The following is a 12,307-nucleotide window of genomic DNA, read 5'->3' as shown; positions in this document are numbered from 1 at the left end:
TGAGCATCAGTAAGAATAATACAACTGCAAGGATTGATACACAGCAAATATATTTCAACCCAAGAGTCCCTAAAGATACCAACAGCAACTACTACTCACTGGTCACCTTTGGGGATGCTAGGGGATTGACTCATTCTAAAAACTAGTAAGTAACAAGGACAAAAATGAGCATCTTGCCTCTCTGTACAAACTGTACCTCAGGGTAACCAAATATGTGGCATGAAAAGTTTCTCTTTATATCAACACAAATATTCCAGCTAACAAATACAGGAGAAATGATAATAACGCTGAAAATCACTATTTGTAACCCATGATAAACCATGAGATGAATGCACTTTGGTGGCCGCTCATGTCATGGAGAAACAACCAGATACCATGAGCCTTCCAGGAGAAGCACCACACCAGCACCCGTGGTGTCAGAAAGTCGAACACAAGGCTGATGAAGTCTCCTGTCTCCAGGACTAACAGCCGATTTACAGGAAACACTGGAGGCAGAAGAACATTGTAACACCACCACAGGGATGCCTCTGGCCAGTCCAGACTGGGAAACTCTACAGGACAAAGGACCCGATTTCTCCAATAAATAAATAACAGAGTAAAAAAGGAGAGGAAAAGGGAGGGAAGGAAAGAAAGAGGGGAAGAGAGGGAACTTAAAGGTTAAAAGGACTCGAATTAAAGTGTTTTACAACATATGTGCTAGCCCATTTTAATCCTGACTGAACAAACAAAGTATGAAAAACTTATGAGACAGCTAGGGGAAATCTGAATATTTATCAAGTTTCAATGGTATTAAAAGAGAATTAATTTTCTCGGTTAGGATAATATATTGAAATTTTGTTTCAGAAAAGGAAATTCTACATCAGAGCTATACACTGAAATAGCATGATGATTAAGCTGTGCTTCAAAATAATCCAGGGGTGGGGAGAAGGGGTAAGGCACAAATGAAACAACATTTGTCATAAGTTGGTCACTTCTGGGTAATGAGTAGAACAGACATCATATGCTAGAAGTTTCCATAAAACAAAAACTGGATGAAAGAAAGAAAATTAACAGACTAACATTTACAATAATGCTCAAAATGAGGCAAAACCCATTTCTGGAGTTAAGAGGCCAGATGGTGTTTATGTTCAACTTCCAAGGTGATGACTGAGAGGGAAGTATGGGGGGCTTCAGGTTGGGGTGGGGATGGGAAGTTATTTATTTATCTGGACCATGATTCCCTGGGTGTATCAGTGAAGATTCACTGAACAGCAAACTTAACTGTTTCTGTAAGCTTTCTTCATGTAGGTTAAACTTCAATATTTTTTAAAGTTGATTAAAATAAACACCTGGCAACAGGATTTGAAACCACTTCTACCTGCTTCTAAAGTCTCTGCTCATTGACAAGACCACTATCTCCCAAACTGGGCTTCTAGTCTGGGCCTGGGGAAAGAACATCTTTGTTTGCTTAGAAAAAAATTAAATTACAAGCAAATCAAATATGTTTGGGAAACACTGCTGACTAGACTTCCATGGAAAGTCCCAAAGAACTTTAACAATAAGCATCTAAGGTGTATTGTGGTGAAAAAAAAAATCTGCTTAACTCTATAAAAGCAGTATCTCCCAAACTTACATGTAAGTGTGAACCTTTTTGTTATAGTTCACATATTAATGCCTCATTACATTATACTATAAAGGGTGCAATTTTCATAAATTAAGGATAATTAGCATCACAAAATTCATAAAGGTCTATGCTAGACTTAATCACAATTATGAACATGAAAAAAATACACAGCACACAATACCACAAAGACAATACCACAGTACACATACCGTGAAATGCTTGCAGGTGTACTCCACCCACACTTCAGCACAATTAATGTAGTCCTACAAAAAAAAGCAAAAATGGCTTTACAGTTGACCTTATGGCAAAAACTCATAATGCACAAATTCCTTAAGGGCTCTGAAACTACTGATAGCGATTTCAAGAGTCATGTACAGAAAACTCTGGCCCATTAATAAATTCTACCCCTGAGACGTGAGATGAGAAAATATAAATTGCCTGAAACTAATTTAGACTTTCATTCCAGAATCACTACTTGGGCCAAAACAGAAATCTGGGAAGCTCTGCCCCGCCTGGAGAACGGGAGTGCTGCGGGGCAGCAGAGAAAACAGTCCTCATCACGTCTCAAGGACCACGGATCTGGTTGAAAATTCAAGCATTGTTTAAGATATGACACTTGAATGTCCTGAAAAAAAACAGGCCTCCTGCCTTTAAAAAGAAACCATCTGTCCTAGAGAGGGGAGATGTATATATGTTGTAATAGGGTTAAGAAAGCACAAAGGTTTTAGATAAGAAAGGATGTGTTAGATTCAAATAGAAAAGATAATGAGATGGCTATGGAAACGGTGATGACCAACTTAGTAAGGCTGTCTGCTCCAGAAAACACGCAAATGGGAGAAAAGGGCCAAGGAAAAATAGAATCCGGACTTCCCTGGCAGTCCAGTGGTTAAGACTCCATGCTCCCAATGCAGGGGCCATGTGTTCAAACTCTGGTCAGGCAACTAAGATCCCACGTGTCACAAGGCATGGCCAAGAAAAAACAAAGGAAAAATAGAATCTGCACGGATACCGCTTCTGTTCTGACACTCCACAGAAAAGAAAGAAGAAAGGGGAGGGGAGAAAACACTCTCATTCACACAAGAAAAGGCAGGAATATTCTAAAGTCTAATGGGAATGCTAAGAAGGACTTAATGAGGAGAGTATGAAGTTAAAGACTGGAGAAAATTGTTATTATGAGCTTTTGATGCAAGGTTGCTTTGAAGTCCTGAAGTACAGGAACCAGAGGCCCAGAGGTTTTTAACTTAAATATCCTAAATAAGCTGTTTTCATTAGCTAATCAGTTAGGTTAAACAGAGAATTTCAATAGCTGGAGTTTAGCAAGGATTCTGCTGAACATAGGTATAGGAAATGGCAACCCACTCCAGTATTCTCCCCTGGAAAATTCCATGAACAGAAGAGCCTGGCAGGCTGTACTCCATGGGGCAAAGAGTCGGGCATGACTGACTGAGCACAACATAGGTAGACAATTTTGTAAATAAGCTCCTAATTTTCCTAAATTATACCACTGTTCTTAATACATTTTCATAAATGTGGTGATTAACAAGGGCTTATTTTAAAATGTATTTATTTGACCAGGTCTTAGTTGCAGCATGTGGATCTTTTAATTGCGGAATGTGAGATTTAGTTCCCTGACCAAGGATCAAACCTGGGCCCCCCACATTGGGAGCACACAGTCTTAGCCACTGGACCACCAGCGAAGTCCCCAGCAAGGGGTTTATAACTGGGTTCATTTTAATATTTCCTTCTCAATAAATGATCCAATCAAATGCTACATCCATATTCACTTACTCGTTGTGTTACAGTCTGAATGTCTGTATCCCCCTTGAAAGTACATGTTGAAATCTTAGCCCTTGATGCGATGATATTAGGAGGTAAGGGTTTTGGGCAGTGGTTAGGTCATGAGGGTGGAGACCCTGTGAATGGAATTAGTGCCCTTGTAAAAGAGATCCTAGAGAGGTCTTCCTCCCTCTTTCTGCCATGTGAGGAGAAGCTGGCAGTCTGCATCCTGGGAAGAGGATCCTCATCAGAACCCAATCATGCTTTGTTGTTGTTGATTTGCTACATCATGTCTGACTCTTTGCAACTACAAGGACTGTAGCCCACCAGGCTCCTCTGTCCACAGAATTTCCCAGGGACCAATCCTGGAGTGGCTTGCCATTTCCTTCTCCAACCAACCATGCTGGCCCCCGATTTTGTACTTCTAGCCTCCAGATCTGTAAGAAATAAATTTCCATTGTATAGAAGCCACACAGTCTATTATATGCTGTCCCAACAAGCTAAATGAACAAGGACGTAGGAGAGAGTGCAGAGTATGGTGAAGTTTGGCCACAAAGACAGCCAATACCATTCCCTGATGGCAGCCACATAAATTGCTGGCATGCTTCCTAAAAGGAAGTGAGGCATAAAACCCAAACCTGCAAAATGATGACCAGCACTACATGCATTATAGCAACTAAAATCAGTTGGTTCATCTTCCTAAGACTTCCCATGTCAGAAGTATGGGAAGAAAGATGCTTCCACTGTCCATTCAAGGGATGGAAACTGGAACTCCCTTTTGCTAATTACCGGTTTAACTGCTGATCTTCAATTTAGAGTTATCTCAATAAATTGTTTTTTTCAAATCCAAATACAACTTGACCTTTAAACAACACAGGATTTAGGGACACTGACCCTCTATGCAGTCAAAAATTATGTATAACTTATAGTCAGCCTTCTATATCCCTGATTCCTCTGTATTTGAAATGTCGCTTCTGTGGATTTAACCAACCAAAGGTTATATAGTGTCATGGTATTTACCACTGAAAAAAAACTCCACATGTAAGTGGATCTGTGCAGTCCAAACCCATGTTGTTCAAGGGTCAATTATGCTATGGACTGCTGCACTTAGAATGCTCTTTGCAGAGCTATGGGTCTTTTCAAGTTTCAAGTATTCATAATTTTATACTTCTCGCTCACCTAAGGCCACAAGAGTAAGACATAATAGGGACACAAAAATCAAGAAATACATCTTTAAAGTTTTAAGTTCTCCATTATAGGTTGACAAACAATACAATTAAAAGAAGATTTCTTTTTTTAAAAAAATAAGGATGATTAGTTGAAAGAGAAATTAAAGAAAGAGCATACTACATAACTTGGGCACAAAGCAGTCAATACAAGGTATAAATTGTCACCCACCTGTGGATTCTTCAATTTAGTGATAACTTTCCAAGCTTCATTGAGAATCTGAAGTCGATCACTCTCAGGAGGATCAGCCAAGGCCAAGTTTAACCCCAAGGAGCGAAAAAGGAGATGCTAAGAAATATAGCAAACATTATGATCTCAGATTCAAAATCAGAGTAACTTAAGAAAATAAAGGAAAAGGCTATCATAGTTGGCCTATCTTAAGGTTAATCTTCCAACAACCCTTTTCTGAAGTTCTACCACAAACTTATGCAAGTTAGGCTGAGAGGGTCGGAATGAAGAGCTAGCTCTGCGTACTGGTCCAATCTGTGGGCCATACTATTCTTCTACACAAAGTTTTTCATAATTAATGGGTGATGATATAGTTTTAAAGATGTAAGACCAAAGTTTTTCCTAAATATTTCATAGTGAGCTAACTGGATAGATTTAGGACTCACAGAGGCCTGACTCTCAGCAATTACATGTGTCTCACAATCCCAGTCGCTAACTTGCCTTCCTCTGCACTCTTCAGAAACACAGCCTTCACCTGTTTTCCTGTTGGCCCGAGCTGCCCCCAACACCAGACTCCCTCTCCCTGGAGAGCTGTCAGGCAAACACTGCCTATCTGCTCTCCACCAAGCATGAAGTCAAGAGCCTACCTTGGGGAAACCGGACTCATCGCACTCCTTAATCATGCCAATGAAATCCATGGACCTTGTAGCAATGAACTCGGCCCGGAAAGCCGACATCACAGAGTTCAACAGCAAGGCACTGCAAGACACATATGCCCCACGTCAGCAGAGCTTCCCTTTAAGAAAATCGCTTTCATTTTAGGATGTATGCTGTTAGAAAAGATGATTGACAGCCCTTTAATGGTAGCGTTGGGGGAAAAAAAAAAGATTGCTGTAAAAAGGCAACCTCTAGAGACTAACAGTGTTTTGTGCATATTCAGAGCTTGATAAATATTCAATTGGCTGGAAGAATGGAAGATGGGTGGATGGATGAGTGAATGGGTGCACAGATCAATGGATTGATAGTAAATAAGAAAGTAATCAAATCCATTTAAACAGAAGAAACAGAGGGAGCCTTCAGTGCACTAATAAAATTAAACATTAAGTAATAATACTGATCCAGGCTGCAAATACATATCCACGTCTCTTATGAAAAGCACTGTTCTAGGACCTAGGGACATAGTGGTGAACAAACCCCACTCCAGGCTCCTCACCTACTACTGAAAGGAGAGTGGAGGAGAAACCTCTTATGCCTAGAAGACAAGAATTCCAGTTTATCCTGACTTTATCACAGCCCCACAGGGAAAGCACTGCTGTTATACCCATTTTACAGATGAAGAGATGGAGACACAGAAAGGTCAAAGCAAGTGACCCCAGGTCATACAGCTAAGAAAGAGTGGAGCCAACATCAGAAGCCAGGCAACTGGACTGCAGCATTCGTGAGGTCAGGTGCTACCCTGCCGCTCTGTAGGCCTCTTGCCCATGCAAGCATGCCAAGCTCAAAAAAAAAGCAATTGACTCTATTTTCAAACACAGGCTTTATGAATTTCAAAATACTTACTTGTTTCCTAGCTTCTTACATCTCTCCATCATCTCTGTTAGCAGAGCCTAAGTAAAAAAAAATAATAAAAACCATCAAGTTGGGGGACCTAAAGTAACACTTCTCATGAGCAGATTTGCAAAGTAATACTTTAAAATAAATGCGGTCATTTACATACCCTTTTCTATAATTCTCAGTGCTTGGTAGGATGGGGAGGATGGAGGAGAAAACAAGTTCATTCTTGTGGCATTTAGTATAATGGGTAAGAGCTAGGGCCCTGGTCTCACACACCACTGGGTTCAAACCCAGTCTCACCAACTGCTTTTCTTCATCTGTAGGCAGACGACACAGCTGGTACCATGCCACCTGCAGATTCCCACAGGACAATGACAGTGGTGCCACCCATGCTCTAGGGTACCAGTGAGAATGAAATCTGCTTTGCTCCCTACCTCTCCTAAGACCCTCTGGAGAAGGGAACAGCTTATCCACTCCAATATTCTGGCCTGGAGAATTCCATGGACTGTATAGTCCGTGGGGTTGCACAGAGTCGGACACAACTGAGCGATTTTCGCTTTCACTTTCCACCTCTTCTAGACCCCCAGTGTTCCTCCCCTTTCATGAGGTGTCTGTAGAATTCTAAGTGAAATGAGTAACAAACATTGGGCCAGTACTTGGTGCTGGCCAGTCACAGGGAGAAGCAGTTGACAGTCATGCTCCCACTTCTCACAACCCATATGGGGCAGGCTCTCAATTCTCCCACTTCACAGATGAGAAACCAAGCTACGGAACAGTGACGTGGCTGGGCCACGATGACATGGCTAGTTATGGTGGGTTGGACGTGACCTGGGAAGTCTGGCATCAAAGGCCATGCTCTTCACTACACTTCCTCTCAAGTGCATTTTGAAGCATTTTTTTTTCCCCAAAAGAAAATAAATGTTTTACTCACTGGAATACTATTAATGGCTTTAGAGCTATCTTAAGACAATTATGCATCTTTAAAAGAGCTCTTATTGTTAAGAAAATCAATAGAAAAAAGTATCCCATAGCGCAGTGGTTTGGGGAAAGTTTCAAACGGCACAGACAAGGTCAATCCCAAGACAAAAGAGCTGATAACAATAGCCTTGACACTGAGCACTCACCAGGCACCCAGCACGAGGCACTGGGCTTTCCTGGTAGCTCAATGGGTAAAGAATCCGCCTGCAATGCAGGAGACCCCGGTTCAATTCCTGGGTCGGGAAGATCCCCTGGAGAAGGGATAGGCTACCCAATCCAATATTCTGGCCTGGAGAATTCCATGGACTGTATAGGCCAGGGGGTCACAAAGAGTCAGACACAACTGAGCGACTTTCACTTTCACTGGAGTGCTTTTTATGTCTTTTCCCATTCACTCTTCCCAATGGCCTTTGACACCATGTCTGTTATCCCTACTTTACAGATGAGGAAGCCAAAACTCAGCTGGGTTGAGCCACTTCCTACTAAGTGGCAGAAATGAGATTTGTACCCAAGTCTGGCCTGGACATCAAAAAATAAAATGAGTCTTTTTTAGTGCAATTCCACTCTTTTCAGTTGTGTCCTTCCATGTCCTGGTGTCCCTGAATAACTAAAGCGATTGTTGATTGTGGGGATACTATCAACACCCCAGAACCCTTATTTTATTCATATTTCTGTCTTTGTCCAACAAAAATCAGGTTGGGTCCTGTTCTGAAGTAAATTATGTTCCCGCCATTCATATGCTGAAGCCTTAACCTGCAACGTGACTGTGTTCAGAGATAAGGTTTTTAAAGGAGTTAATACCAGGTGAGGTCATAAGGGTGCAGCCCTAATCCAATAGGACTGCTGTCCTTATAAGAAGAGGAAGAGAGGCTAAGGACACACATGCACAGATGAGAAGATCAGGCGAAGACACAGTGAGAAGACGGGTCTGCAAGCCAAGGAGAAAAGTCTTGCCACAAACCAACCCAGCTGGCACCTTGATCTTGGACTTTCCAGCCTCCAAAACTCTGAGAAGATAAATTTTTGTTGTTTAAAGACACTCAGTCTATCATGGAAGCCTGCTGATATCTGAATCCACTAACTCCAAGTTAATGGTGTTAGAAGGTGGAGCCTTTGGAGGTGATTAGGTCTTAAGGGTGGAGCCCTCATAAATGGAATCAGTGCCCTTATAAAAGCAGCCCAAGAAAGCTCTCTTGTCCCTTCTGCCATGTGAGCACACAGCCAGAAGATAAATCTATGAACCAGGAAGTAGGCCCTCACCAGATACTGTATCTGAGAGCATCTTGATCTTGGATTTCGAGCCTCCAGAACCATTAGAAATAAATTTCTGTTATTTATAATCTACCCACTATGTGGTGTTTTGTTACAGCTGCCTGAACTTACTAAGCAAACTAACACAGGCCCAAGTCAATCACGGTGGTCTCATTCCCCTTGCAAGTGGTAGGCTAAGACAGGGCCCATGACCGATTTCCTGCTACTGAGATGGGGGCTTAGAGGAAAGTTTTCTTGTTCTTTTTTTTTTTTTAATTCATAATTAGATATAGGTTATTTTTATAGTTTTATTTTTATGTACAGATTTGCTTAACAATCACTCAATTTCTAAAAGTATGGAACGCTTCACGAATTTGCATATCATCCTGCGCAGGGGCCATGCTAATCTTCTCTGTATCGTTCCAATTTTAGTATATGTGCTGCCGAAGCGAGCACAGTTTTCTTGTTCTTAAATAGGAACTGGAGGAACTGAAGACTCCCCATCTTCCTGCCTCTGGATTCTGCCATGTCTGGGCATGATGCCTGCAATGGCTATAGCCACTTTGCTGCTATCTGGTGACGGCAGAGCAGAGAGAACAGAACTTGCCTGGCCCAGGGCCTTCATTTGTTATTCAAGAGAACATACTGAGTTATCTTTGTAGGGCCAGTTAAGTGTTACTTGCAGCCAAAGCATCCCAACTGATGATAAGATTGACAATGTCACAAAAGGCCTCCCTAACCCATTCACAGGGGATTCAATATTTGAAAAGTCATTCATGAAGAACAGTATCAAAGAGGTTCCTGGGAAGGCTGAAAAAGAGATATTCTTATAACGATCACATTGATACTCTTCAACACACACAAATAACCACTCATTCAACACCTGCCTGTGAAGCAACAGCAATGTTATTGCTACTGTTCAGTCACTAAGTTATGTCCAACTCTTTGCTACCCCGTGGACTGCAGCACACCAGGCTTCCCTGTTATTCATCATCTCCCAGAGTTTGCTCAAATTCATGTTCATCACGTCAGTGATGCCATCCAACCATCTCATCCTCTGTTGTCCCCTTCTCCTCCTGCCCTTAATCTTTTCCAGCATCAGGGTCTCTGACAATAAGCCATTATTCTAGACACTGGGAATAGGGCAGTGAGGAAATCAAGACAGAAATCCATGCCCTTGGGAGGCTTATTATCTCATACACACACGTGTGCACACACGCACACACACACATATACACATACACAAATGAATGAGAAAACCTTGGTCCAGCACTTCTGAAAAGACAAAATAGGACAAATGCTAACATATGGACAAAATGTTCTGGCCATTAAGACAAACGCCTTAAAAGCTCTCTTTTCACAGGAGATGAACACATTAAAAATGCATCCAAGAATATAACTTAAAAAAGGCTGCATTGTCATTACCCTAGTGTCCAAAGAGCCAAATGGTTATAGACCCCAGGAAGATCTATTAGCGGTTATTAATTTTTTTTTCCAGAGAAGTGACAGGATTGACTACTTTTGGCAAGAACAAGAGGAACAACAGTTCAAACCAGTTTGAGATCGAAACAAGCCTCGTGTTGGCTGAGATAAAAACACTGAAAAACTTGCAGCTCAGAATATATATTTACAGACACATCAGAACTTGAACTTTCATTAGGACCCTACACTTATTTAGTTGTATATTTGCTTTTTATAAAAATTATAAAAATAAGAAGTGCCTTTGGACAGAAGTTCAAAATAAGCATGCCCTCACTCCCAATTCCCTCTTGCTAAGGATCATCAGTGTCAACATTTGGTGTCTAATCTTTCAAGGCCTTTGTCTATATTCTATGAATATTTAGCTTTTGTTGTAGAAGACTTCTGTTTTACAAAAATGGATACTCACTATATGGACTATCAATATGGAGAGACAATTTGCCTTTTTTGCTCAAGAATGGCATGGGTCTCCCTCCTCCCATGTTAGTACTCATAATGCCCGAGGAATTCACAACCATGTTTATAACGTTATTTTTCAAACTGCTCCAAATTGATCAAGTTTTTGAAATGCTTTATTTGTAATCAACTATAGACTCATGAGGAACTGCAAGAATAGTACAGGTGCTGGTTACCCATCACTAAGCTTCCCTGATGGTGACATCTTACATAGCTATAGTGTACTGACAAAGTTGAGAAACTGATATTGCTGCTGCTGCTGCTAAGTCGCTTTAGTCGTGTCCGACTCTGTGCGACCCCGTAGATGGCAGCCCACCAGACTCTCCCATCCCTGGGATTCTCCAGGCAAGAACACTGGAGTGGGCTGCCATTTCCTTCTCCAATGCATGAAAGTGAAAAGTGAAAGTGAAGCCGCTCAGTCGTGTCTGACTCTTAGCGACCCCATGGACTGCAGCCTACCAGGCTCCTCCCATTGGATTTTCCAGGCAAGAGTACTGGAGTGGGGTGCCATTGCCTTCTCCAGAGAAACTGATATTGGTATAATATTAATATGATTAACTAGACTGTTTCACCAGATTGTTCATGTACCTTTTTGGGGGGGGGAGCAGAGGATACATCTTTGTGATATTTCATTAACATATTTCGCTTTGCATAGCCACCACATCTAAAGTTGTCTCCAGATTAGGGTTGTTCACCCACTACAGAAGTACAGGAAAAGAAAAAAGTTGGGTCAATAACACATTTCTGTTTTCTAACAGGGGAGGAACTTGTGGTTAGAACTCTGCACTTCAAACTGCAGGGGCTATAAGTTTGATCCCTGATCTGGGAACTAGGATCCCACATGCCACAACTCAGCAAAAAAGAAAATAATAATAAATAATTAAAATAATCTTGAAAAAATAACATATTTCTAAGCTAAGATTCACTCATATGCAGCCCAGACTGCTCTAGAGATGTTTAATTCTACTTTTAATAAGTAAATGTGCTTATAATCAGTCTTTACAATTATTGCTCCATTAAAAAGTAAACTAAATAATACATATATCATATTTTCGTTGTTTTTCTAGATGAAACAAACATGTAAACAGTAGGCAAAATCATAAACTAATCTTAAAAGATAAAACCTCTTTCCTGTAATCCAGAGTTAATGTGGCTTAAGTCTCAAAGGAATAAAATATGTCAATGTGAATAAAAAGAACTTTTATACTGCAGGCATTAAAAGGAGAATTTTTTATACTTTTTCCTATTATTTACCTTTCTCTTGGGTTTCTTCCCTAATTCAAAAGAATGAAAACAACACACATGTATGCTTGAGAGGGATTAATCAATGACCAACACGGGTCTTAGATTTGCATTGCTAGTCAAATTGTATTTTAGAACGTTTAAAGGGCAGTTTACATTAATAGTCAACAAAACAGCCTGAAATGCATTAATTGGGTGCAAACTCAAAAATGACTGAATGATCTCTGTTTGTTTCCAACGCAAACCATTCAATATCACAGTAATCCAAGTCTATGCCCCAACCAATAAAGCTGAAGTTGAACGGTTCTATGAAGACCTACAACACCATCTAGAACTAACAAGCAAAAAAGATGTCCTTTTCAACATAGGCGACTGTAATGCAAAAGTAGGAAGTCAAGAGATACCTAGAGTAACAGGCAAATTTGGCCTTGGAGTACAAAGTGAAGCAGGGCAAAGGCTAATAGAGTTTTGCCAAGAGAATGCCCTGGTCATAGCAAACACCCTCTTCCAACAACACAAGAGAAGCCTCTACACGTGGACATCACCAGATGGTCAATACCGAAATCAGGTTGA

General features: G+C 40.9%; 1 protein-coding gene and 1 non-coding gene across 3 annotated transcripts in view; both read right to left on the bottom strand.

Annotated features, from left to right (window-relative positions):
• The window catches only part of VPS35L (VPS35 endosomal protein sorting factor like), a 141,160-nt gene that overhangs the window by 65,178 nt on the left and 63,675 nt on the right, over nt 1-12,307 (bottom strand). For both annotated transcript variants that reach the window (XM_043914434.1, XM_043914433.1), the window contains 4 exons: nt 6,335-6,381; nt 5,422-5,533; nt 4,778-4,894; nt 1,813-1,866 (listed from right to left, as the gene is read on the bottom strand). In XM_043914434.1, coding sequence (XP_043770369.1) covers nt 1,813-1,866; nt 4,778-4,894; nt 5,422-5,533; nt 6,335-6,381 — 330 coding nt within the window. The remainder of the gene's footprint in view (nt 1-1,812; nt 1,867-4,777; nt 4,895-5,421; nt 5,534-6,334; nt 6,382-12,307) is intronic.
• LOC122702399 lies at nt 8,908-9,013 on the bottom strand. The gene has a single exon (XR_006343258.1). It is a non-coding gene; the product is annotated as a U6 spliceosomal RNA (small nuclear RNA).

This window comes from Cervus elaphus, chromosome 10 (assembly GCF_910594005.1).
Source record: "Cervus elaphus chromosome 10, mCerEla1.1, whole genome shotgun sequence".
Classification (NCBI taxonomy): domain Eukaryota; kingdom Metazoa; phylum Chordata; class Mammalia; order Artiodactyla; family Cervidae; genus Cervus; species Cervus elaphus.
The sequence above is the reverse complement of the archived record's forward strand: the minus strand, read 5'-3'. Positions and strand labels throughout refer to the sequence as shown.